This window comes from Dama dama, chromosome 5 (genome assembly GCF_033118175.1).
Source record: "Dama dama isolate Ldn47 chromosome 5, ASM3311817v1, whole genome shotgun sequence".
In the NCBI taxonomy this organism is placed as follows: Eukaryota; Metazoa; Chordata; class Mammalia; order Artiodactyla; family Cervidae; genus Dama; species Dama dama.
Genome location: NC_083685.1, coordinates 124,694,039 through 124,720,882, shown reverse-complemented (window position 1 = coordinate 124,720,882; position 26,844 = coordinate 124,694,039). Strand labels below are relative to the sequence as shown.

Sequence of the window (26,844 nt, the reverse complement as noted above, 5' to 3'; positions counted from 1 at the left end):
GGAGTGCCGTCCCTCCTGCCCACGCTCCATAAATATCGACTCTGTTCTCAAACGTGAACAAGACACCAGGAGAAACCAGCAAAAAGATGTAGACTGGCCGGGCAGATGAAAATGTGTACTTCCACTTACCACCTCACTCAACCCCCTCAAACTGTATGTAATTATTTTATACTGTTAGGTTAATCATATTTCCATGATGGCTTGCGGTTGGAATTATCTTTTTTTGATCTGGCTATTGATCGTGAAAACTGATAAACATCTTTTACTATTGTAAAAGAAAAAAAAAAAAAGACACCAGGAGAATTCGTTTATTGGAAGCACAGGGTGAGGGAGGAGCCGGGGAAGCAGAGCTGCTGGCGCAGGGGATGGGTCGGGGGCTACCAAAGTCATGGGAGGGAGTCCAACACCGAAAACGCGTGAGAAACAGAACATCGACGAGTCAGAGGGAAGACCCACTCCCCTGGGTTAAGCTGCTCCAGGGGCCCGGGGTGCATGCATCCTCCCCTCCCCATCCCCAATCACTCCCTGTGACTGCTCGGGCCCCGTCAACGCAGGGAGCGCGGGACAGTGGGGGAGCCTGAGCGGTAGCACCGGTACCCCTCTAGTGAGGCTGGGAGGAGCAACAGGCCGCTCAGGGGGTCCTTCCGGCAGCGCCCCATGGCCTCCTTGTAGCTCAGTCGCTCCTTGGAGATGGGATCTGTCAAGTCCTTCTCGTAACTGGCCTCGTCCTGCAGGAGCTGGGCCAGCTCCTCGCTGATCATGCCGGAGAGCACAGCCTGCGCCACGGGGATGCGGCCGGTCCTCTTGGGGTCGATGAGCCCCCCGGTCAGGTGTTGCACCCGCAGGTGCGGGAGCACGCTTTCCTGGGGCATCCAGCCCTTCTGGACAGCCTCACCCACCGACAGCCTCTTCTTGGTCACGGGGTCCTCAATGCCGGTGAAGGCCTTCTGGGCGTTGAGCAGCCTCTGGGTTGAGCCGCTCTCGATCAGCCCCCGCTCCATCGCCTTGTGCACGGAGTAGCGCTCCCGGCTCAGGAGGTCCACGATGCCTCCCGTGGCCGCCTGCGCCTCCAGCAGCTTCTGCCCGGTGATGGGGTCCAGCATGTTCTTGGCCACGGCGGTCTTGATGGTGCACTTGTTGTCCGTGGTCGTGTCATAGACGCCGGCAATGGGGAAGCTGTCCTCGCCGAGCCCGAGAGAGAAGCCAGGAGAGAAGAGATTGGTGCTCTGGGGGGCCGGAGATGCAAGCGGGGACTTGGAGATGATGGCGCCAATGGAGAGGGAGGGGCAGGGCTTGGTCTCCCCGGCCACGAGCAGGGCGAATTCGCTGATGGGGAGCTGGCCGTCCTTGTAGAGATGGTACTCCTCCTTGGAGATGCGCCGGCTGCGCAGGGCGGCCTCAATGGAGTACTGCTTCCCGCTCTTGCGGTCCAGGAGCACAGACTCCTCCCCATGGGGGCCCGAGGTGGTGACCTCCTCCCAGTCACACTCGAGATCCTGCAGCTGGAGGTACTGGCTTCGGTCGATGACGCCCCTCTTGTAGGCCTCGTACGGGGACATGTCCTTCCCCGTCTCGGGCTCCAGGATGGAGATCTTGGTGGAGAGGTTGGTCTCCCGAGTCTGGGTCTCCTGGTTGAGCTCCTCCCGGCTCACTTGGGTGTGGAGTTCCCGGAGGGTCCGCTCCTTCTCGTAGATCTGGTCCTTCTCACGGAGGATGGCCGACTCGAGCTGCGAGAGCTCCTGGCCCCTCTGGGCTGCCCTCTGCCGCTCGCTCTCCGTCTTCTGGCTGAGCAGCTTGGACTCCTCCTGCAGGCGCAGCACCCTCTGCTGCTTCTGCCTCTCCAGTTCCCGCAGCTCCTGCTGCAGCCGCCTGCACTCCTGGCTCGCCCGGTCCCGGGTCTTCTGGAGCTCGGCCTCCTCCCGCGCCCAGGTCCTCCCCAGCGCCTCGGCCCGCTCCACCCGCTCCCGCAGGCGCCTCACCTCCTCCTCCCGGCTCTCCCGGGCCGCGCGCTCCCGGTTGAGCGCCTCCCATACCCGGGCACGCTCTCCCTCCAGCACCGGGTCCTTCTCCACCCTGATCACTTCCTTGTAGATGGTCTTCTCCTGCGCCTTGGTCTTCTGGAGCACGTCGATCTGCACCTGCAGGTTCTTGCACTCCCGATGCACCTCGGTCGCCTGGGTCTTCTCCTGGGCCAGGTCTTGCCGGAGGGCTGCCGTGGACTTCTCCAGGTCCGGGTCCTTCTCCAGCTGGACTACCTCCTCCATGATGATTTTCTCCTGCACCGCCGGAGGCCGCTTCTCCAGCTCCTGGAGCCTCAGGGTCAGCTGCCGCAGCTCCCTCTCCACGGCCAGCTTCTTGCTGCGGTCCTCCTGGAAGCTGAGCCGGCCCTCGTCCTCCTGCACGATGGCCCGCAACTGCTGCACCTCCCGCTCCAGCTGCCGCCGGCGGCCAGCCTCCTCATCCAGGCTCCGGCTCAGCCGGCTGTGCTCCTCGCGGAGCTTCGGGTCCTTCTGGGTGACCACCACCTCCTGCAGTACCACCCTCTCCTCGGGCCGCCGCCTCTCTAGCAGCAGGTACTTGTTCTGCAGCTCGTGGACCGCGTCCTCGGCCGCCCGCCGCTTCTGGGCGGCCTCCCGCGCCTCCTGGCGCAGCCGCTGGGCTTCCTGCTCCAGGACGGGGTCCTTCTCTCGGCGCACCACTTCCTTGCTTACAGTCTTGGTCTCCACCTTGGAGCGCTCTCGCCTCCACTCATCGCGCTCCCCCTGCAGCCGGATGAGCTGCTCCTGGGCCCGCCCGCCGCCGTTGACCAGCTCGTTGAGCTGGGCCTTCAGGCGGTCGATCTCCCGCAGCACCTCGGGGCTCCTCTCGTGCCGCACCAGCTCCCGCGTCACCTGCTTGTACTCCACGGTGGGCTTCTGCGCCCGCAGCGCCGCCAGCTCGGGCAGCAGCCGCTCTACCTCCTGCTCCACCCCGCTCCTCTTGCCGGCGGTCTCCTGCAGCTCCGCCCGGAGCCGCGCAATCTCCCGCTCCGTCTCCGGGTCCACCTGGAAGGTCTCCTGCACGCGCTCCTGCAGGTCCACCCGGGGCTTCTGCTTCTCCACCGCGCTGTGCTTGCTATACAGCTCCTTCAGCTCCCTGGCCAGCACCTCGTTCTCATTCCTCTGTGCCTCCAGGAGGCTCCTCAGCCTGGATGCCTCCTGAAGGAGGCCGGGGTCCTGTTCCACCTTCTTCACCTCCTTCACAATCACCTTGGGCTCCACGGCGCGGATTGCCGCCTCCAGCTCCACAACTCGAGCCTGCAGCTTGGCCACGGCATCCTCTGCCCCCTTCCGCTGGGCCGCATCCTCCTGAATCTGCAGCCTCAGGGCCTGGGCTGCCTGGAGCATCTCCAGGTCTTTCTCCACCTTGACCACTTCTTTTACTACAACTGTCTCCTTCACGTTCACCTCCTTCTGCTCAAGGGCCAGCAGTTCCGCCTTCAGCGCCTCCAGCCGGGCCGAGACGGCCGTGTTCTCCTCTTGCAGGAGCTGGAGTTCGCCGCGGAGCTGGGCCGCCTGGCTGTCCAGGCCGGGGTCCCTCTCGATCTGGGTGACCTCCTTGGTCAGCAGGTGAGGCTCCGTGGCCTTCCTCTGGCTCTCCAGCTGCACGATCTTCTGGGCCGCTGCCTCCAGGTCTGCCTGCAGGCCAGCCTGCTTCTTGCCCTCATCCTCCACCTGGGACTTCACCCTGGACAGGTTGCTCTCCAGCTGGGGATCCCGGTAGAACTCCACCACTTCCTTCTCCTCCAGTTTCTCCACAGGCCGCTGGGTCTTCAGCTGCAGCAGCTGGCTCCTCTGCTCCTCCAGCTCACGCTGCACTTGGGCCACCCGCTTCCTCTCCTCCTCCAGCTGGGACCTCAGGGCCTCTGACTCCCTGCCCGCTCGGGCTGGGCTCTCGGACCCCTGCTGGGCATTAGGGATCACCTGGATGTCCTCATTGAGCTCTTTCTGCAGAGGAAGAGGGGAGAATCCTGGGTAAGGGGAGGAAAGGGATAAGCCCCTGGCCAAAGACCCTGATGCTGGGAAAGGTTGAGGGCACGAGGGGAAGGGGCGACAAAAGATGAGATGGCTGGATGGCATCATTTATTCAATGGACTTGAGTTTGAGCCAACTCCAGGAGATGGTGAAGGACAGAGAAATCTGGCGTGCTGCAGTCCGTAGGGTCACCAAGAGTCCGATATAAATAAGCGGCTGAACAACTGAACAATAACACCCCACCCTCCTGAGATCAGGACCCTTCCCTGCTTTCTGAGACTTCCCAGGAGGTCCTGGGAGGTGGAACTGAAGATCTGAGGTGTTCGAAGGTAGGATTTTAAGAGGTTTCATCAAAGCCCAGTGTGCTAGGATGTAAGGCAGTGGTCAGGCTGCATTTGCACTAGAATGTGAAAGCAAGAAGGTCTTCCCTTCCCAACCTTTCCCTGCTCCCCTTCCACCCAGGCTCCCAGAAATGGGCCTGTGCTCCTCTGGGGGATCCTGGGATATACCTCTGGGTGGGAGGAGGCTGGCCAGTTCCTTGGCCAGTCACCGAGAGTCATGGAGAGCTCCCGGCTCCTGGTCTCCCAGGGATGGAGACCTGGGTGGCCTCTTGCCCACTGGGGCTGGGTCCTGAGGCTGAAGACTGCGGGATTTTCTCCTGTCCCCACCGGGGTGCTACCCAGTGACCAAGCCATGACTGTACCGAGTGACATCTCCTGGTACTACATTCTGAGAAGGAAACCAGCCTGGAGGGGCTGCTGGGGGAGGCAGAGAGCCAGCCCTCCTTCAGGCCGCTGAGCCTGTCCCAGGGCTGCAGCATGAGGGTAGGGAAGTCTGCCCGGTCGACCACCCACCCAGGCTGCCTAGGGTGGACATCACCCCCATACCTTCTCCAGAATCTTTTTGGCAAATTCCAGCTGGTGCAGTTGCTGCTGGTGGGCAGCTGCCACCTCAGTGTAGGCCTTCGTCAGGTTCTTCTCCTGGAGAGGCCAAAGGGAGGGGGTGGGCCAGCGTCAGCTCCTCCCTCAGAGGCTGCAGAGCTGGCATCCCGGGAATGAGGAACACAGAGCCCGGCTCACCTGGGCCTGGATGCTGTCCTGCAGGGGAGCCACTCGGGGTCTCTTGGGGGCCGACCCTCCCTGGGTGGGCTCCAGGGAACCGCGGTAGGTGTCTGCCTGCAGCTCGTAGTCCTGAGCATGGGGGGGAAGGACACAGACTGGCTGTCAGTGGGGAGACCTGGGGGAAGGGGAGTAGGGGACTGGTGGAAGGAGGGAGGGGGAGGGGGAGATAAAGAGGGAGGAGCTGAATGGACTGCTTACCTGGAGCGCCGCCTGCAGGTGCTGGGAGAGGCGGGATGCCGTGGCCCTGTCCTGCTCGCGGCCCTGGATCTCCTGCAGCAATCTCTGCCAGGGCAGGAGGGAGGGTCAGGGGACCCCCGCGCACCTGGACTCGCCTCCAGGCCCACGGGCAGCCAGCAACACCCAGGGGCAGCAAGCGCTCTGAAGGAAGCTACCTTCCACCACTCCACCCCACCCCACCCGCGGCCATGACCCACCAGGGCCTCTGCTCAAAACATCTCACCCCTCAACACACACATACTGGTCATACTGCTTATTCCTCAGGCTTTAGGCTGGGTGTCAGTTCCTTCCAGACCACTTGCCCTGACCCCATGGGTGTCCTTACAAAGGGCTCCCACACAGCACTCTGGCTTCTCCACTGAAGCACTTATCAGCATCATGGCCTGAGATGCACTGGCCTCCCCCCAAAACTGCAGGCTGCCTGAGGGCCAGGCTGTACCCAGCCCCTTTTCATTAGTAGCATGTATGAGGCTGGGAAAGACTGAAGTCAGGAGGAGAAGGGGACGACAGAGGACAAGATGGTTGGATGGCATCACCGACTCAATGGACATGAGTTTGAGCAAACTCCAGGTGATAGAGAAGGACAGGGAAGCCTGGCGTGCTGCAGTCCACGAGTTCACAAAGAGTCGGACACGACTGAGCGACTGAACAATAGTAACATTAGTAGGAGGTACGAGGAAGAGGATGAAGTAGGAGTTTGTACCTCCAGGAACACAAAGCCCACTGCCCACCTCGGGCCAGACAGAGAAGGGCTGGCTGTTTCCATGGACAAAGTGAAAGTGAAGTCGTGTCTGCCTCTTTGCGACCCCATGGACTGTAGCCTACCAGGCTCCTCCGTCCATGGGATTTTCCAGGCAAGAATACTGGACTGGGTTGCCATTTCCTTTTCCAGGAGATCTTCCCAACCCAGGGATTGAACCCGGGTCTCCCACATTGTAGGCATACCCTTTCCCGGCTGAGCCAGCCTGGACAGAGTGTAGCATTTTGGCCTCTGGGGTCTGAGGTTTGAGGTCATTAAAACACCGGCCACTAGAGGGCGGATCACACACGCACAGGCTGCTTTCCCTGTTAGGAAGGCGGCCAGGGAACTGGGCCTACCTTGAGGATTCAGCTCTGGGTAAGAGAGGCGGGCGGCCCACACCACCTGCAGCCCCAGCTCCTCACCTTCTGTGCCTGCAGCTTGTAGGCGATCTGGCTGGGCCCGTCGCTGGGCCGCACCTGATTGTGGGGCAGGCGCTCCAGCCAGGCGTTCAGGTTGTCTGTGCAGTTCTTGAACTGCTGGTAAGTGAGGCCGGCATCCTGCACCATCTTCTCCCTGCAGGAGGAGGAGCGCAGGTGACAGCAGCCCTCGGGGGGCAGGCGAGGGGTGCGCGGAGGAGGCTGGTGGGTTCCTCCGTCCCCGGGACAGGTCAGGAGGCCTGACTGACTCGCCATGCTGATCCTCTCTAACTCTGGCCCAGTGGCTGGAGCTGGGCATTCAGAGAGGGACCGGACACTTTCTGCCAGGCACCACCTGGGAGGCTGATGCTGTTATCATCCCATTTTAGAGGAGAGGAACCTGAGCCTCAGAGAGGTGTGCTCACCTGTCCAAGGCCCCACAGCTCGTCAGCCGTGGCCACCACGCACTCGTGAGCCCCAGCGGCCCGGCCACTCACCGCAGGTCCAACTGGTCCCCCACGGCGTGGTAGCGGTCGGTGAGGGCCCGCACCTGGCGCTGCTGATGCGGCAGGTCTTTGCAGAACTCGTGGAAATTGTTCTGTAGCGCGCCGCACGAGTGCTCGACGGCCTTCAGCTGGCGGTGCAGCCCGAGCACAGAGGCCTGCTGCTCCAGCAGCTCCCTCCGCCGGCGCTGGGGCAGAAGGGGACATAACGTACCCTGCGGTTCAGTGGATGCCAGGCCCACCCTCCACTTGCCCCCCCGTTCCTGGGTCAGCACGCACCCCCCACCTCCTGCCAGGAGGCCGCCCGGCCCCTCACCTTCAGCTCGCTGACCCTCTCCTGCAGTGCGCCCGGGCCCGCGGGGATGGGGGCCTCCTGTGCCAGGGCGGACTCGAAGCCTCGGATGACCGTGTCCGCATCCCGGATCTGCCGCTCCAGACCTAGGGCGGCCTTGGCTCTGTCCCAAGAGGAGGCCCAGGGTGAGACGCAGGCCTTGGCCTTGGCCGCACCCCCGAGGCCTCGCCCAGCGGCCCCCACCCCCCGGGCACTCACTTCTCCCCGTAGAGGCCGCAGAGAACCTTCACGTCCCTGTACTTGTTCTTGACATTGTTGAGGACCACGGGCAGGTGCAGGGCAGCAGGCCCCGAGGGCTGCCCCGACAGAAACGCCTCACACTTCTGCTGGGCCGCCTCCTTCTCTGCTCCCAGGTTCTGCAGCCGCTGGGCCGTGCCCTGGGGGGCAGCGGGGATCTCAGGATCTCTGGTTCTGGGCAGGTGGCTTCCACCCAGCTCTCCTGCTATGTCAACCTAACTCTGCCAACCCAACTCTGCTTGGGAGGCCACCAGAATGTGGGGTGGACATGCTCAGGCTCAGCTTGCAGGTAGATGACCGTAGGCAGGTCAACCTCTCTGACCCTCGGCCTCCTCATCTACAAAATGCTTGATGGGAGGATGAAATGAGACCCTGTGAGTCAGGAGCTCTCACCCACCTTGGTCTTCACATCACTGTCCCTGTTCATGAAACCTTCAGTTCCCTGCCCCTTCCCCCCAGTCAAGCAGCAAAGCCCTAGCTCCATCCACTTGGGATTATGATTTTGTTGATTCTTTTATCAGTTATTCACTCATCGATTCCGTAATCCGTTAGTGCTGGCTCCACACCACATATTGCCCACCTTCCAGGCTAACTGGACCCCCAACACCCCTGATGCGGAAGAGGACCTTCCAAACCCAAGGACCGGGGACTTCCCTGGCAGACCAGTGGTTAAGACCCTGCCCTTCCACTGCAGGAGGCATAGGTTTGATCCCTGGTCAGGGAACTAAGATCCCACATGCTGCACTCGGCCGATAAATAGAAAAAACACCGCCCCCCCAAAAACCCCCAAACTAAGTACCTATTTGGAGATAGAGATCTGCCAGGTTCCCTGCCAGGGCAGTGGTAACCAGGCCCGGCATGGGCAGAGGTATTGTCCAGGCTGTCGCCCCACAGTACCTGCTTCTGCCACTTCTCCTTCCTCGCCTGGCCCCCCAGGACCCTATCTGAAACACCTCTCCCACCTCTGGAGCCCTGCCTCCCCTAGTCGGCCCTCTGACCGAGCTGAAACGCTGCAGAATGTGGCGCAGTGAAAAAAAACCCGAGTTGCACAATCATGTGAACAACATGCTTCACATTTTTAAAAAACTAAATCCAAACAATATATTTGAGTAAAAACCGGTTTGGAAGGATACAACCCAAACTTCTCCCTCCAGCACCCCCCCACCCCTGGGTGTGGGGAAGGGGTGACTTTCACCATTAGCACTTCTGAGTCCTCTGTGACTATGTTTACACCCTTGCACACTCTCCAGGGAGGCTCCCCACCAGCTGCTCCAGAGAAACCACCCCTAAGATGCCGCAAGCCCATTTTCAGGGATGAGGAAACCAAGGCCCAGAGAGGTTAAGTGAATTGCCCAAAGTCACAGAGCAGGCCAGGGGAAGAGCCAGGATGGGAAGGAGCCTGAGGGAGCCCTGGACTGCCTGCTTGCTTCTTCCACCTCGGGGGCCTGCAGCTGCCCCCTCGCCCGCCTCCCCAGGGCTGGACCGTTTTTTATCCCAGCTGCCCTGGTTCACCCACCTGGTGGTTCTGGATGCGGCCCTCGAGGTCCTCGAGTGGTGAGGTGCGGCTCAGCGGGGCCCGGGCCCAGGCCAGCACCTGCTTCTCTATCTGCCCCAGGTCCTCCTCCAGCCGGGTCATCTGTGTCAGGAGCTTCTGGGCCTGCGGGTCGGCTGGGCCCGAGCTGGTTGGAGCTGGGGGTGGAGAGTGCCTCTGAGGGTCCAAAGCCTGCCTCGTGTCTGCCTGCCTGCCTGCTGGGCCCCTCCGTGAGTGCCCGCAGAGGGTCCCATGTTGGGGAGGGTGGTGGGCCTGAGGGAGGGACATCAGGCTTGCCAACCCAGGGAATGGAACCCCCAGAGCAGAGCCTTTAATTCAGGGTCAACCCCTGCCCGTGGCAGCCCCCGGCTAGACTAAGCCCCCTACTAAACCCAGAGTAGGCATCTACTCCTATTTCAACAACGCCTCCCTCTTTCCCCGGCCAGCCCTCGGTACCCTGCTGGCTGGGCTGTAAGGGCTCCTTGGCGCTGGCCTTCAGGCGGCTCTGGACTGTGGTCAGTTTCTGCTTCAGGGCCTGCAGCTCCGAGGCGAGCCTGCAAAAGGGGGGCGGTGAGAGAAGGACCTTCCTCCATGCTCTCCCCCAGCCCCCGCGGTCACACATTTAGGCAAAGGGCAGGCGACGGCCTCAAACTACAGGGCCTGGTGTGGGTGGGTCCACAGCCTGCCTCCTGCCCCTCTGGGTCCCCAGGCGGACCCACCCGGAGGCCCTGGCCACGGCTTCAGGGTCCGGAGCTGGGATGCAGAGGCAGGCGGCTGGGGCCCGCTTGGTCTCGCCTGCCTGGCCCTGGACCACCCAGGTGTGCGGGTCGGTGTTGTCCACCAGTGTATACTGCTCACCCCGAAGCAGCTGCACCTGTTGGGGCGCGGAGGGGGTGGGGAGGTGGGGAGGGGCCCATGCAGGCTTAGGGGCCAGGCTGGAGAAGGGATCGAGGCCCAGTAGAGGCCAGTAGAGTAGAGGTTAGGGATGGGGCCAGGGAGGAGCAGGAAGTGCCGGGGTCAGGACAGCAACCGGCCAGGGGCTGGACAGGGCTTGGAGTGGGTGGTGCTGGGGCAGGGGTGGGGTGGGGGTGGGTAGGGCCCCGGAGGAGCCGGGCGGGTGGAGACTGTACTTCTCCTGAGTCCCAGTCACAGATGCTGTCCACGAGCAGGGGCCGTGGGGGCAGGTTCCTTCGCTGGGGCAGAGGGGCCACCCCCTGGCTCTGCAGCTGCAGGTCCTTGACAGTCTTCTCGGCCATGGTCAGCTGCTTCTCCTCTGCCTGCAGTGACCCAGGCAATGGGGGCTCAGGCCAACCCCACCCGTGCCCCCCAGGAGGGCCAGGAAGGGGTCCTGGACATCATGAAGACAGGGTCTCTTAGTCAGCAATGTAAAACGAGCCCCTCCCTGGGCACCCATGATCCTAGAGTCTGCTGGTTGGGGTGGGGTAGGGGGTTGCCCAGCAACCAAGCCCCAGGCCTCCAGAGTGGGAGCTGGAGGGGTCTCGGAGCTTTTCAGGGCAGTCCCTGTTACATTGTGCGTGCGTGTGTGCTAAGTCACTTCAAATTGTGTCCGACTCTGCGACCCCATGGACTGTAGCCTGCCAGGCTCCTCTGTCCATGGGATTCTCCAGGCAAGAATACTGGAGTGGGTTGCCATGCCCTCCTCCAAGGGATCATCCCCACCCAGGGATCGAACACATGTCTCTCATGTCTCCTGCATTGGCAAGCAGGAGGGCTTCCCTGGTGGCTCAGCTGGTAAAGGATCTGCCTGCAATACGGGAGACCTGGGTTCCATCCCTGGATTGGGAAGATCCCCTGGAGAAGGGAAAGTCTACCCACTCCACTATTCTGGCCTGGAGAATTCCATGGACTGTAGAGTCCATGGGGTCACGAAGAGTCAGACAGGACTGAGCGACTTTCACTTTCTTTACCACGAGCACCACCTGGGAAGCCCTGTCACGTTACAGGTGAGGAAAGTGAGGTCCAGAGGTGGGAAGGGCTTGCAGCTGACAGACGAGGCTCCTCTGGCTGGAGTGAACCCCCTCCTTCCGCCCTCAGGGCAGGGGATCCAGGCAGGACTAAGCACCCTGAAGGCGTGAAACCCAGACACCCATGCAGGCCCGGTGCCCAGGAGTGGGTATGGGGAGGGGCAGGGGGGCCATCTCACCTCCAGCTGCCGCAGCATCTCTGTTAGGGCGCCAGGCGGGCCCCCTGGGGCAGGGCTGTACCAGCTGTCCAGGATGGAGTTGAGCTTTGCCAGGGTCTGGCTGACAGAGTCGGCCTCTTCCTGGAACTGAGGTCGGTGGTGGTCAGGAGCAGAGCTGGGGCACCTACCGCCTGCCACCCTGCAAACCAGCTAAACCCAAACCGGCTGAACCCAGAGTGCCACTTGCCGTCGGCCTTTCTACCCAGGCGAGGGGACCTTCTAACTGAAATGCTCGGCAAATCAGGCATTTTGGGGTCACTGAACTTAATTTCTTTTAGTGTCATAAAACACGTTGTTTTTCGTCCTTCCTGCTCGGATGAAGGGTGGTGCCCGTCCTGGAGGACTCACTCCAACACCTGGAGTCCTGGCTGGGATCCAGGGGTGGGTGCCCAGGGCACCTCTGAGCAGAAGCCAGGCGTGTGCTTTAAAGGGACAGCCCACAGTTGGGTGATACTACGGAATTCTCGTCAGTGGATGTGCTAATGCATAGTGGAGATATATATATATATCTCCACTATGCATATTATACATATATATATAATAATATTATCCAAGTGCAAAATGCCTTTTAAAAAAAAAGAAAAAGGGAAAACTTTTGCTTTCTTTTTTCTCTCAAATATATAAACCGTTTTAATTGGAAACTACCAAAAAAAAAAAAGTCCCTATTGGGCATTCCCTGGTCGTCTAGTGCTTAGGTCTCAGCTTAGGTCCCTTTCACTGCCCTGGACCTGGATTCAATCCCTGTTGGGGGAACTAAGATCTCACAAGCTGTGTGGTACAGCCAAAAAAAAGAAAAACAAGTCCCCATTGTGGATGTATATTTTTTATTTTTTGGTTTTCAGAAAACAAAAATTGTTATTTTTATAGACAGGACTGTTGTCTATTGTAGTCTATTATATCAATGTTTCTTAACTCTTGCTTCATTATTGTACTTTCTAAGGAGCTTTTTTTTTAAAAAAAATTTTTTTAATTAATTTACTTATTTGGCTGCACCGGGTCTTGGCTGTCCGTGTGGGATCTTTAGTTGTGGCGGCAGAACTCTTAGTTGCTTGAGACCTAGTTCCCTGATCAGGAAGCGAACCCCGGGCCCCCTGCATTGGGAGTGCAGAGTCTTAACTGCTGGGTCACCAGAGACGTACCTCTAAGTAGTTTTTTTAGACATTTTTGTCTTTTACTTTCCCCATCATTGCCGTGAAACTTTACTATCAGATATGTTGTATATCATTTAGGTATGCATATCTGTGATTTATTTTTTTATGAAAAAAAAAGAGTTCTTTTTTTTTTCACTTTCAAGAAACAACCTTCAACCCCCCCAAGGAGTGACATCACCCTGTCGAGAATTCACGGGTGACGTTGTTTTCCCCTGGGACCCAGTCACAACGACAGAGCTCTGTCATTTTTGTTTGTTTGTTTTGTTTTCGTGTTTTTTTTAGCTCTGCCATTTTTATGAGGTGCCTCGGCCCCCGAGGTGCATGTCGTGCCCCCCGCCCGGCCCCGCCCCGGCTCACCCGGCGGTAGTCCTCCACGTGCTGCAGCTGGCTCTCCTGGCAGATGCAAAGGTTCAGGAAATTCTGCCACTCCAACTTCAGGGCCTCCTGGTGGGCCTGGGGGCAGCAGTGCAGAGCCCTCGGACCGCGCCCCGACCCGGTCCGTCCACCCGCCCGCCCACTCGGCCGGCCCTGCCCACTGCTCCCGCTGGCCTGGGCCCAGTCTCCCCAGCCTCCCCGGGAAGCTCCCTGACCGAGGGTCCCCGAGGCAGCAGGGAGTGTCCGGCCTCGCACCTGGATGGGCCCCACGGCCGGGTGCCCGAGCTCCACCATGCGCTCCCCATCGTCCTCCAGCTGGTTCACGCACTGCTCCTGGCTCAGCAGCTCATGCTGCTTGAAGTGCTGGGAGAGGACGGAGGCGGGGGCGCTGGCGGTGAGGACCAGGCCGGCCTCGCCCCCCCACCCCGCCCCTACCCGCGCCCGCTGACCTCGTACTCCCTCCGCACGCCCGCAGGGTCGGCCAGGTGGTCACTCCAGTCTTGCTGGAGGATGCGCTGCTGCTGCTGGGCCAGGGCGTTCAGCTGGCGTGTGCAGCCCTGCAGGTGCGTGTACAGGCTGCCCAGGCTCTGCCCTCGCCACGAGGCCGCCTTCTGCTCTCGGATGCGGGGAGAGAGGCACCGTCAGGCTGCGCCCAGGAAGGGTGCAGGCAGCCCACCCAGCCCGCCTGCCCGGCCCTGCCCTGGGGCTCACCAGGAGGTCCCGGTACTGGCTCCGGATGGTGGCCGCGTCCTGTCTCGACCGAGGGGGAGAGAACGCGGGCCCAGTGAGAGATGCGGTGCAGGGGAGAACACACCCCACATCCCTGGGCTGCCCCTGCCCCTCCTCCATCCCCAGTCCCCGAGGACCAGCCAGACCTCGCTCAAGCTCTGATGGGAGAAAGGGAACCAGGGCTGGGGCCAAACAGGGGCATGTGTCCGACGGCTCACCCACCGGCCCCACGAGGGTCCGCAGCTGCTGCCCGTAGGCCTCGATCTCCTTCTGCAGGATGTTGTGCTCAGCAACCTGCTGTTCCAATTCCGCCATGCCCGGTCCGTACTGGCCCTCGCAGACCTGCTTCTGCAGAAGAGCTGGCAGCTCAGCTCTGCCACGGGGCCTGGGATGGGGATTCCCCACACCCACCCTCCCCCTCCACCCAGCATCCTCATCAGCAGGGGATGGAGCTGGTCATTCGGGCAGAGGGTGGACAGGCCAGACGCTGCCTGGGTGAATGGCTGCAGCTCACCCTGGGGCACGAGCTATGTCGCTTCAGTCGTGTCCGACTCTGTGCGACCCCAGGGACTGTAACCTGCCAGGCTCCTCTGTCCATGGAATTCTCCAGGCAAGAATACTGGAGTGGGTCACCATTTCCTTCTCCAGGGGATCTTCCCGACCCAGGGATTGAACCTGCATCTCTTATGTCTCCTGCATTGACAGGCGGGTTCTTTACCACTAGCGCCACATGGGACACCCTGGGGGAAATGCTAGTCTCCAGTGGCTCTGGCTGAGGCCTCCGGGTCACGTAATTGTGGATCCTGAATCCCACTGGTCCCCAGGTCTCGAGGCTTAGCTCTGAAAATCTCCCTGCTCCGCCCTGCCTCCTGCCTGGACGCCTCCAGCCTGGCTCCTGAGCCTGCACACACCCTGCCCTGTCCACGCCCTCCCCTGCCCCTTCATTGTCATCACAGCACCCCTTCTGTCATGAGAGCAAAGCACAATTCCTCACCTGATGCTCCCGGGGCCCTTGACCTGGTTCTCCCTCCTTGCCCAGAAAAGCCCTTTTACCATCGTGCCCCAGGCTTCCTCCAGGCAGGAGCCTGTGTTCCTTTTTTCTGAAATATCCTTTCCTCACCACTTCACCCCATCCCAATCGAGCTCTCCCACCTACAGGAAGCCCTCCAAGATTGCACGGTCTCTTCTGCCCCCTCCCTTTCCAGAGACCCAGCCCCCACCCAGGTCCAAGCATGCATCAGCCCCTGACGAAACGCAGCCCTGTGTCGCCCTCTGATGGCTGCTGGGTGACCCCTGACCTGTTTTTGCTCCAGCACCCTCGCCCAGTCGACCCTGGGCCCCACGTCGGGCGGCAGCACCATCTTCTCGTACAGGGCACGGTACTCGGCGCACTCCTGGGTCACCCGCTCGTGCAGCTGCTTGATGCTGCCAAGGGAGTGGTCAGCAGGTCGGAGCCGGGTCTGAGGCTCCCCCGGGACCCCCAGGGTCCTGCTGGCCCCCATCCTGGGCCCCCAGCTCCTGCTGCTGCCACCCCCCTGCCCCACACTCACTCCTTCTCGATCTCCTCGGCCTGCGGGTGCTTGAGCCGCTGGGCCTTGTCCACATCCAGGAAGAGGTCCTTCAGCAGCACCTCGGCCTCCTTCAGGCTGCGGCCCACCTCCTGCCGGTGCTGCAGGGCCTGGCGCTGCTCACTGTGCTGCCGGTCCTGAGGCAGGGAAAGCATCCTTGCTGCCTGAGGCCCCCTGCTATCCCAGGGACCTTGGCCAACCCTGGCCCACACCGGGAGAGGGAGAGGTGCGAGCACCAGTGAGGCGGACTCAGGGACACAGGGGAGGCCCTTTGACTCCCGTGTAGGAAGCAATCAGGGAGGGCTTCCTGCAGGTGGAGGGCTTTGGGGGATAGGGTGAAGTGGTGAGGAGAGCACATTTCAGAAAAAAGGAACAGACGCTCCTGCCTAGAGGAAGCCTTGGGTGCAATGGAAAATGGGGTTTTTCTGAGCAGGTAGTGCAGAACCAGGTCAAGGGCCCCCGAACATCAGGTGAAGAGCTGTGCTTTGATGTCACTATAGAAGGGGTGCCGTGATGACAATGAAGGGACAGGGGAGGGCATGGCGTTGGGAGCCCCGCAGAGAAGGTGTGCCAAGCCCTGGCTCCCGCTGTGTTTGGGGAGTGACCAGGGAAGGACAGGACCGTCTGTGCATCTTTACCAAGGCGAGTGGGCACCTCTGGGACCACCAGGCATGGCAATGAGTCCCCCATGCCCCCGCACCCTGCCATCTGCCCCCAGCTTCACCTGCTGCAGCTTCTTCTGGGTCTCTAGAATGTCCCTCTCCACCTGGTCGGCATTGGCCTGCATGCGGGAGATCAGCAGGGCCAGCTCCTGAGTGGCAGCTCTGATGAGGGGTGGAGACAGAGGGCAGGGTGGTTGGCAAAGTTCCCTGTTTCCCTTGGGCAGTGGTCTGCCCACCCGGGTGGGGTCCCCTGCCTGCACCCACCCCGTTCTGCCCTACAGCCGAGCTCACTGCCCTGCAGGTGTGGAGTCAAGACCTGGGGAGCCCTGGCCTCTCGGTAGGAATCTCTGTGAGATACAGTCCTGGGCAGGCGAGTGCTGCCTTCAGTGAGGGTTCAGAAAATGAGGGTCCTGGGTGTGGGTGGCACTGTGGAGCTGTCATCTCCCCGTCAAAGAAGTGCCTCCCGACCCCACCCTGCTCTCTGCTGCTTCTTCGGGCAGGAGGGCAGGCAGCCCGCAGAGGAGCAAATGAATCACTGGCTCAGCCCCTCATACCTGAGACGTGACAGCTGGATCCCGGGGAGGGTGAGCTGGCTGGGGGCAGGGGAGCAGTAGCAAGTCCCCCAGCTCAGCTCCCTCCCACGCCAGCCCTGTCTCCCCACCGCTGCCCCAGGCTCTGCCGAGCCCGGGGTTAGCAAGCTTCCAGAGGAGACACACAGCACCCGGTGGGGGAGGTGGGCCACGAGATTGCCAGGGAACCCCAACACTTTCCAGATTCGGGGGTTCAGAGCCCAAGCTGGGACCTGACTGGCTCCAGGTAGCACAGCCAGGAGGAGCAGAGGATGAGCCTAGACCGGGGTCCTTTCCCAGGGCCCTCTCCCAGCCTCTACAGGGCGCCAGCGGTGGGCTCCAGCTCACTCTCTGGGACCTAGAGGGTCAAGCAGACCTAATAAGAGCGTGGTCTAAGCCTCAGGAGCACAGCACCTTGTGGGATCACCGTCCCCGGGGAGGGATGGCAACACGGGCTGGGCCTTGACCCAGGGGTCCAAGGAGAAGCCCCCTCCAAGCAGAAGGGCCGTGCCACAAAGAGACAGTCTGAAAGATCTCTGACCAACAGCCTGGTTTTTATCTTCCTCTGTCACTGCAGCTGTGTGGTCTCGGGCAAGTTACTTAACCTCTCTGGGCCTGAGGCTCCTCACCTATACCTCAAGGCTCTACTAATATCCACCTCCTCCCCATGTAACTGTGTGGGTCCTGTGCAGAGTCAGCACCGGTGTTAGTTTTTACTCCTCTAAAGGGATTTGAAAGCAGGGACCTGTCAATTCTGCTTACGATGGCATCCCCAGGGCCTAGAGCAGTCCCAGCACACAGCAGGTGCTCCATAAATAGGCACACAGTAGGTGCTCCATAAATATGTGCTGAACAAATGGACTGCAGGGAAGGGGACTGATGTGCCCTCCTGGAGCGGCTGCCGCAGGAGGACAGGGCCGAGGGGAAGGAGATGACTGGGAGCCGCCCTGGGGACAGGAGCTCCAGGTCCGGAATCCTGGGAGGGCTGCTCCCGTCGGGAGGAGCCCATTCTGCCCCGGGCAGGGCCCAGAGCCCCAGGGGGGACAGGGCGCGCCAGTGAGAGTCTTAACCACCGTCTTTCCTGTCCACCCAGAAGCCCAGCCTCAGTGTCCTCGCCCTGATCCCTATCGGGCGCTGGGCCCTTCATCTCGGCCCCCACCTCCACACCCGGGACCCCAGGCGAGCTGCCGCCTCCACCCAGCAGAGGGGGCTGACGGCCAGTGAGCGGAAGAAGGCTGCCCGAGTCTGTCTGCAGAGTGCGGGGCTCTGGGGGAGCCGGGTTGGGGCCCCTGCAGAGAGCTGGGTGAACTGAGGAAGGCTCTGAGACGTCCCAGGTCCATGGGCCCCTCCCGCTTCCCCGCAGCACCCGTCCGCACACCCACCCGGTGAAAGAATCATCTCAACTCCATGACAAAGCTCTTGAGGCCCAAGGTGCCAGCCGGTGGGGAAAGCGGCAGCCTGGACCTGGAGCAGCACAGCCCCGCCTCCCTGCCTCTGGGCACTCTGCTGCCCACCCCTCGGCTTCTCTGGCCCCAGTCCTTCTGCCCACCCTGTGCCCAGGTCCCACGGGTCATCCCGGGGCAAGTGGAGCCTAGAGGGCAGAGCCGTGGATGGAGGGCCGTGCTCTCCAGCCTCCTCACCTCCCAGCAGAGGAGCAAAGCTCAGGCCCCTGTCCAGCCTGTCTGCAGAGCCCTCAGGCCGCACCCCCCAGAATGGGGGGAGCTCCAGGCCATGCCTGGGCCCCTGCCAGGGCTGGAGCTGGGCCTGGGCTGGGAAGAGAGTCCACCCCAAGGGTCTTTAGCCTCAGGACACCAAATGCCAACGCTGGGCTGGTCCCTGGCTCTGGCCTGCTGCCTCCAGGTGGCTGGAGCCCCTGGGTCTGGAGCCATCCTGGCCCCGGCCCCCACCCCCGGCCACGCTCACCTGCTGTGCTTGTTGGGGGACCCCTTGGGGGAGCCTTTGGCTGGGGAGCCCTTGGGGGACCCCTTCCCCTGGGAGCTTTTGCTCAGCCCCTTGAACATGGTCCTGAAGGCAGGTGTGGGCTCAGGCTGGGCTCGGCCGGCGAGGGTGGGCAGGCAGCGGGCAGCGGGCAGCGGGCGTGTGTCCTCGCTGGCTGCTCAGCTGGGCTCTGGCGAGGTGGGGCAGCCAGGCACCAGGCGGGCAGTTTCTGGGCGGGTCCTCCCTGCAGGTGAGGTGGTGAGGGGGCCAGGGCTGCGCGCATGCACCCCCACTCCCCGCACCACACTCGTCCTGCTCCTGTACAACCAGTTTGGGAGGAAAGGGAACAGCCCAAAGGGCGGGGCGCCCGCCCCTGCCTGAGTCTCAGAGAAGGTTTGGACTTGTTACACCCAATGCCCAGAGCCAGAGGGAGCCAACATGATCACGCCCAGACGGGGAAATAGCTCAGCCCAGGGGAGACAGGGCTCCAGACAGACGGACGCGCGTGTGCACACGCAGGCTCAGAGATCGAGGCCCGGCCGTAGAACTCGGGGTTAATAAACACCTCCAGCCAACACCCTGCTATCAGGCACACCTCTTCACCCAGGACTCTCCGCCAGGGGCTGCTCCCTACCAGTTCAGGGTGGGCGGAGGGACCCCGGGCTCTCTGCTCACCCCCGGGGCGTCCGGGTCTCTGCTCCATGTCCTCCACCGACAGGGTGGGGCTGCCAGGGGGCATTCTCCCCGGACAACTGGCACAAGGTACCTTTTAACAGTGGACACCACCCAGCCCGCTCCCTGGAGCCCCACCCTACAGTGCCGCAGAATGCTTTTCCTGGCCGGCTGGCTCTCCCATCTGTCTGTGGCTCCGGGGCTAGATGTAGTCACACATGTGTTGCTGGGATCCTCAGAGAGCTGCAGACCAGCTCTAGAGGGGCCGGGACTCCCCCAGGGGTCCCAAGCACTAGCCTTCGGGTGCTGCTGAGTCCAGGGTCTGGTGGAGCCTCCTGGGAGCCCACTGTTTTTTGTTTCATTAAAAAAATTATTTTGTTTATTTTTGACTGTGCTGGTCTTCGTTGCCACCCGGACTTTTCTCTAGTTGCAGCGAGCGGGGGCTCCTCTGTAATGGCGTGCTCGTTGCTCTGAGGCATGTGGATCTTCCTGGACTAGGGGTGGGGTGTGTGTCTCCTGCCAGCGGACTCTGCACCACTGAGCCACCAGGGAAGCCCTGGGAACCCACTGTTACTTGGGTTTCCGACCTGCCTCTCCTCCCTCCCCAAAGTGGCCCCTGGTGGCTTTTCTGGAGTCCGATGGAGTGTCGAACAGCAGTACCCGTTTACTGCTCTTTTCCTCACACTGAGGGCCAGCCAGGGAGGTCATCTTGGTAGCTGCCTTCTCCCGCAGTGGCCCCCAGGATCTTCAAGAAAGGTGTGGGTTCCTCGTCTCCAGGAGCTCATTTCACTGGCCCAGCTCAAGTCCCTCCTAATAGATCTGGAGACATTCCTTGGAACCATTGCAGTTCTGGTGGAAGTTTGAGGGGGAGCAAGGGGAGGGGAAGGATGCAGTCAGGCTGGGTTAGGAGCACTGGGACGTCCTAGCAGGCCCAGCTGAGGGCAGAAGACATCTGGATGGGTTAGGAGCACTGGGACGTCCTAGCAGGCCCAGCTGAGGGCAGAAGACATCTGGAGAACAGATAAGGGCCCCAGCAGACTGGGGAGACCAGGGACAGAGGCCCGAGACTGGCCACATGCCCCCCGGGGGCAGAAAAGGCCTGAGTCTCTTGGCTGCATCTTGTGAACAAGCCTTTGAATTTGGCCCTGGAGAAGGGACACAGGAGTCACCCATCCTGGGGGTGGGGTGGGGGGGGTGCTGCTGACAGTGGTGGTGGGGGTGGGGAGGGGAGCAGGAGGCCTTGACCCAAGAGGGAAGTATTGGGCTGGCCAAAACATTCATTTGGGTTTTTCCATACTATCTTATGGAAAAATCTGAATGAATTTTTGGCCAACCTAACAGAACAGGGACATAGCAACGGGGAAGCAGAGTGGTTTCCAGGGTTCTTCTCCCAGCTGAGTGTGATGGTCAGATGGAGCCAGAGGAGGCAGGCAGGGCCCAGAGGCCACTCACCCTCTGCCCTAGCCCCTCTCTCCATGTTAGTCCCAGGTGACAATTGTCTTCTAATCATTCGTGGCTTACCTGTCATTTTCTGTTCTCAGAAAGGGGCCCATTTATTGAAATGACTTCCTGGCTCAGGAGCCTGTCCAATGACTGGCTTCTCATAGCAAACCCGAGAGTCGGCTCACGTCCTTATCTCTGAGGTCAGGCAAGTGACAGCAATGTCCCAGGAGAGCCAAGACAGAAGACAGCAGCCCTCAGCCCACTTGCCTGTTTCCCCGAGAACTCTAGGCCCCTTCTTGGGAGCAGGTGGTCATTGGATTCCCCGGGGGAGAATGTCTAGACTCCAGTTCCAGGAATGGAAGCATCCAGGGGAGGCCCGGCTGAGTTGTGCTTCCCTCCCCCTACCCCGCCCCAGGTGGAAGACAGGAGGGAGGCTGAGTTCTGGAACCTTAGAGTTTTGCCTCCTCTCTGCAGAAGCACCCCCCACCCCCAGCCCCAGAAATAAATAAGTATCCCAGAGGGCCCTCACACGCCCGAGATTAAGACGAACTGATTCACTGCAAGAAAACTAAGAGCTGAATTCCCGGCGTGACCGTCTAACATCAGATCAAATCAGACCATAGCTCCCAGATGCGGCTGGCGTGCAGGAGGCAGAAATAGACAGGTTTCCGAGGAGGCTATCACTGCGGGATGCTCCTCTTCAGAGGAGCCCTGGCCCCCAAGACTAGGGCATAGGAGAAAGGATGGGGGCGAAGAAAGATGTAAGCTCTTCAATATCTGAGAAAAAAAATTTAGAAGGCTGGGAGGGGACTGACAGCCTCGGTGGCCATCTGCACCGTCCCAGCCCTTGTCACTCTTCAGCCCTTGAAATGTGCCCAGTGTGAACTGAGAGATGCTGTAAGTGCAAAATTCACCCCAGACTTCAAAGACTTAGTATGAAAAGAGGATGTAAAATATCTCAATACTGTTTTAGGTTGTGAAAGTGTTAGTGTCCGACTCTTTGTGACCCCATGGACTGTAGCCCACCAGGCTCCTCTGTCCGTGGAATTCTCCAGGCAAGAGTATTGGAGTGAGTTGCCATGCCCTCCTCCAGAGGATCTTCCCGACCCAGGGATCGAACCTGCATCTCCTGCATTGCAGGCAGATTCTTTACTGCCTGAGCCCCCAGGAAAGCAGAGTTTCATATTGATTACATGCCAAAGTGATCTTTTGGATATATTGTGTTAAATGAAACATTATTTTAAAAAACTGATTTTACCTATTGTTTTTATTTCTTGGTTTACAAACAGCTGAAGTTTACTGCTTCCAGCTCTGCAGGTGGGACGTCTGAGGTCTGGAGCGCCGGTGCGGTCACTGAGGGCGCTCTTCAGGGTCACGGATTCTCATGCTTTCCTCACATGGGGGAAGGGGTGTTGCTATTTTTATTTAACATGGCTACTAGAAAATGTAAAATTACAGATAAGACTTGCATATGTGGCTGACATTATAATTGTATCAGACAGCTCTGACCCAGAAGCCTTACTGGTGCCCTGTTTCAGCCTTCCTGGGCCTCACTTCTACCGCATCTTCTTTGGAACCAAGCAGGAGACCCAGGACCTGGCTTCCTGTCCCGCCGGAGGCCCTTCCCCTCACCTGGCACGATCTTCTCCCTCTGCGGACTGAGATGTTTAAGATCCCCAAACACCCTCAGGTGTTTGAGGGTCCCCAACCTCCCTCCAGCCCTGTGACTTTTTCTTCCCCCCTGAAGTTTATTGATTTATTTGGTTAGGCAGGTCTTAGTTGAGGCAAGCAGGATCTTTGGTCTCCATTGGGGCATGGGGGGATCTTTAGTTGCACAGTGTGGGATCTAGTTCCCCAACCAGGGATCAAAGTCAGCATTGGGAGTGCGGAGTCTCAGCCAGCGGACCACCAGGGAAGGCCCTTCAGCGCTGTGACTCTGAGGGGCAGCTTACTCATACGCCCCAGCCTGGAGCTTCTGGGTAAGCCATGTGGGCCACTCACAGCTCGTGGGGCCCAAGGCCGAAGCCGCAGGGTGATCAGAGCTGAAAGCGCTGCGGCTCCCAGCTGGGAATCTGCCACGTGTGCACGCAGCTAGGCAACAGGGTGGCAGCCTGGATACTGTGCCAGGGTGGCTGGCTTAGGCTGCCCACTCTCTCCTCCCGCTCCAGGGGTCCTGCAGGGAGGGGCAGTCTGCTCTCTTCTGCTCCTTGCGGAAGCAACTTGCCGACTTTGCCCTGGGAGCCATAACCTGTCAGGCTCCCATATCTCCCGGATCAGGACAAGCTTGGCCATCTCAGGAAATGGCCCTCTGTGTTTGTACAAAGCTCTGCTAGCAGACCCTTGGAGCCGAGCTGGCTGGTAACACTTCCTTGGCCAGCTGAGGAGCCGAGGCGCCTTCACCGACTGGGCGGAGGGGACGAGGGCTGGGGGGTGGGGCGCAGTCCTGGGCCTCCTTCTGTCCGCAGGAGCCGGGGGAGGTAGAGGCTGCGGCCCCAGGAATCCACCAGGCCATTTGGAGGAGGCTCTCTTGGCTGCAAGTCTGCCCAGCAAGTCTGATAAAAAGAAATGCCGAAGATTGGCCTAGAGAGAAGCAGGTGACCATGGCTTGCCCAACTAGAACAGGGAGGGCAGAAAAAGGAGCTGGCTATTCCTTCTGGGCCTCTCATAGGGAGAGTCTAGAGGAAGCAACTCCAACAAACCCAGTCCTGCCCATGTCAAGAGAACAAGGTTCCCCATACTAGGTGGCAAGACAGAGAACACAGAAAGGACTTCGGGAGTCCTCAGGTCCCGAGTTGGCTGGGAGGGCAAGGCCAAGGAGGCCTTGGCTGTCTGCCCCTCCCTGGGAACGGTTCCCTTTCCCCAGCCTCGGGTCACAGTGGCCCCAGTTCCCCCGTGGGACCCGTGCTGGTAGAGCCCACACTTCCCGGCCACACAGCAGCCTGCTGCACATGCCGTGCCCGCCTTCTGGAAGTCTCACTGCGGGGCCTCTAGGTCTCCCCAAGCTGCCGAGGGGCTCTGGGCCCGTCACCCTGAAGACAGTGAGGAGCCTTAACAGCCTGGTGTGGGGATATGCAGCCCTATCGTGAAGTTCAGGTTTAATGGAGGCGGCTTAGCCATGTCCCTCACAAGTTCTTTGATGGCTCAGAATCTGCCTGCGGTGCGGGAGACCCGGGTTTGATCCCCAGGTCAGGAAGATCCCCTGGAGAAGGGAATAGCAACCCACTCCAGTATTTTCTGGAATGGAGAATTATTCCATGGACAGAGGAGCCTGGTGGGCTAGAGTCCATGAGGTCAGAGTCGGACACGACTGGGTGGCAAACACACACACACTTGCAAGGTCAACAGTGTGCACACATGGGCACGCACACACACACTCTCTCTCTCTCTAGAAAGGTCAATAGTCCAGCCCAGCAGCTGGGGAATAGTTATACTGTCTGAACTAAAGCAGCATGGGTTCAGATGCACCAAGCCCCATCTCAGTGGTCTCAGGAAGAAAGATTTATAAAACAAACAAACAAAAAATGGAAGAACTATTAAGTCTTCAGAGCTGAGGGGTAAGCCTTCCTAATCAGTCCTTATTGTCAGGAAATGGAAAAGCACACAGGGCGGCTCATTAGACTCATCTGTTGTCCTAATGATGTTGCTGAGACCTTGCAAGACTCAGCCCTGGAGAGGGAAGAGGAAGGTGGTGGGGCCTGCCGAGAGCAGAGAAGGCGGCTGTGAACACGAGTGTCCCTCACCTCTCACCTGTGCGGGCGCCACCAACTCTGTGCACAGGAGCCTGGACCCTGGGCTTAGACGGTATGGCTACAGTGAGAAAAGACTGTTCTAGATTGAGTCCCAGCTAGGCAGGGGCTCCTCCCGCGAGGCCCAGGTCAGGGCCAGGACAGGGCTCAGGTGTGAAGGGCGCCTATGGACAGCAGTGGAGGGAGAAGCATGGTGTTGGTTTTTAATATATAAATACTGACTTGGCTGTGCCGGGTCTTAGTTGCGGGATGAGAGATCTTCGATCTTTGCTGCAGCACGCGGGGTCTTTAGTTGTGGCATGTGGGACCTAGTTCCCTAACCAGGGATTGAACCTGGGCCCCCTACACTGGGAGAAAGGAGTCTTAGCCACTGGACCACCAGGGAAGTCCCCACGCATGGTGTTCTAATGCCAGGTCCATCCATGGGGGAGCAAAGGCAAGGAACTTTATTTGTCAAGGCCTGCCTACTAGGTACTAAGGCCTCTGCATGTCAGAGAATCAGATGCCCCCGGCTTCCAGGGGACGACCCCCACCCCTCTTCCATTCCAAGGTGAGAGCTTCCAAACATCACTAGCTTTCAGGGAACAGTTACCTGCCCGTTGTAACTGCACTTCCTCCTGCCAGAAGGTCCCTGGGAAAAGCCCAGCCTAACAGAAAGGACATGGTTCTTTTCAAAAGGGGTCGATTAACTGCAGACTGAGCATGAGGATACATGGTTGAAGGATACAGCTAATGGAGGTGAACAAAACCATCTGCTGAAAATGGGGACCACAGAGAAGCAAGGCTCCCCTTTCCAACACAATGAAGATGACGACAGTGGCCATGGCAGAGGGGGGAAAGCAGAGCCACTGCCTTGAAGCTCTGCAGGGCTCGGACCCAGGGCCACAGGGCCTCCGAACAGTCGCCAGGATCCTGCCCTGAAAACAAAAAGAACAAAACCAAACCGTAACTCTGATCACAGTCCCTTAGCGGCTTCAAAAGGTCAGATAAACGTTTCCCACAGCGCTCCATCAGTATTCATCAGCTGAGGTTATATTTTAACTTGTACCAGCTAACAGTACTGCTGGAGAATGTTCGCAGAGCCTTTACGGTGCTTACGGGGAGGGGAGCCCCCTGGGCAGCAAGAGGTCATGCCGGTCATTTGTGATCTCGCGCCCGCGCAGAGGGTCCCCAGCATCTCACAGAACCACAGGCCGGAACTCTTCCACTTGGTGTCGTCAGGATGGAGACAGTTTCCAATTTATCTCTTTGCTTTGGAACATCAATAAATTTTATAGCTAAATCTGGTTTCCATCTCCTCTGTAGCAACAAGTGTCTTCCAAAACATTAAAGAAAAAAAAAAATTAGAACTCACACATATTTTTGCCATTTTTGGACATTTTCCTAAGACCTCTGAAGGTTCCAAGTTTCTCAAAGCTGTAGACAGCCGCGTGCTGTTTAGAATCATGTGATCAACTAGCTTTTGTGTATAATTGATGCCGAGTGTGGGAAAGACCAGCATCACCACAGCGACGACAGTGAACAGGTCCTGCCCTGGAGCCGGCATCCGCTCCGGGGGGCTCGGGGGAGCCATTGCCTCAGCTGCGGGAAGAAAGACCAGTGAGGGTCCGGGCCACTGAGGGTGGACGGGTGCACTGCCCCGCAGGCCGTCACTTCTTGGCCATGATGAAAGGCTCAGGCTGCAACCGGAGGAAAGAGGTGGAACCAAGTCTGTCAGTGTTTCATTTCAAACAGGGACTCCAAGAATTCTCACCTAGTTTAATGGAAAACTGGACAGTACAGCAAAACAGTGCATGCGAAACGGAAAGAGCCAGGAGACTGAGCAGCGGAGGGCCTGTCCATCCCCAACTACCTTTTTACCCCAACAAAGCCAACACAGTTAAGGATGACAAACTTGGCCAAATCATGTCTTTCCTATCCAAGGTTCAGCATTTATTCCTCTTGGTTGCATGTGAGCTTTGACCTCTAACGTTTCTGCAGATTGAGACCGTCACCACCTCACATGTAAGAAAATAAAAAGCAGGAACACAGCGGCCCTCAGGCACATTCTCAAAGTGTAGGCTCAGCTGAGCCTCCCCTCGCCCTCTCGGATCTGGGGAGACAGACAACTCTTCCATAACCACATCCTGCTGACCGGACCGCTGCCCATCCTGCGGGAGGGACAGGAGCCGAAGCAGCAGGACAGACCCGCCCAAGGCAGTGTGTCCACTTCCCTCCCTCACACCTGCAACCTCCCACCTCCACTCCCCGGGAAGGCAGGAGCGGGTGGCCTCTGCGGATTCATCCTGTGAACCCACCCAGCGAAGACGGCTACTCTCCGGGCCTGATTCTGAACCCGTTCCCGACTCTGAACCTGTTCCCGTGAGACAGGATGGGATTCTGCCCCCCGGTGACACAGCCTGTTCAATGTCCGGCTATTCCAGGTGAAGGGACGTGAGAGCTAAGCGTGACCTCGGCCCTGCCAGGTCTGTCTTCTCAGGTAAATATGTGCTTTTAATACTAAACACGTCTGGTCACGGCCTCAGAAGCTGAAGAGCAGCCAGCAGGGACACTATGTGGAGAGGAGTTCACGGTGTGTTTCTTTTTCATGAGAAAGCTTAGAAAAGGCTCAGTCTAAATGACAAACCCAGGGTTCT

The 26,844-nt window shown here is 59.6% G+C and overlaps 1 protein-coding gene across 1 annotated transcript; it reads right to left on the bottom strand.

The window, feature by feature from the left end:
- Positions 1–324: 324 nt before the first annotated feature.
- Positions 325–18,526, bottom strand: EVPL (envoplakin). Its single transcript, XM_061141271.1, has 22 exons — positions 18,333–18,526; positions 15,903–16,002; positions 15,161–15,315; positions 14,909–15,035; positions 13,833–13,958; positions 13,593–13,631; positions 13,331–13,492; positions 13,137–13,244; positions 12,864–12,959; positions 11,317–11,442; positions 10,283–10,429; positions 9,872–10,026; positions 9,609–9,706; positions 9,138–9,310; positions 7,583–7,761; positions 7,349–7,487; positions 7,027–7,220; positions 6,536–6,686; positions 5,333–5,416; positions 5,093–5,203; positions 4,901–4,993; positions 325–3,986 (listed from the first exon to the last, which is right to left on the bottom strand). The coding sequence occupies exons 1-22, from the start codon at positions 18,428–18,430 to the stop codon at positions 546–548; spliced, it is 6,102 nt and encodes a 2,033-aa protein (XP_060997254.1). The 5' UTR covers positions 18,431–18,526; the 3' UTR covers positions 325–545.
- Positions 18,527–26,844: the final 8,318 nt, after the last annotated feature.

Coding starts and splice junctions, on each gene's coding strand:
- EVPL (XM_061141271.1), bottom strand. CDS start 18,430: ATGTTCAAGGGGCTGAGCAAAAGCTCCCAGGGGAAGGGGTCCCCCAAG. Junction 15,316..15,902: donor CCCAGAAGAAGCTGCAGCAG/GTGAAGCTGGGG, acceptor TCCCTGCCTCAG/GACCGGCAGCACAGTGAGCA. Junction 9,707..9,871: donor GCCGTGGCCAGGGCCTCCGG/GTGGGTCCGCCT, acceptor CCCCTTTTGCAG/GCTCGCCTCGGAGCTGCAGG.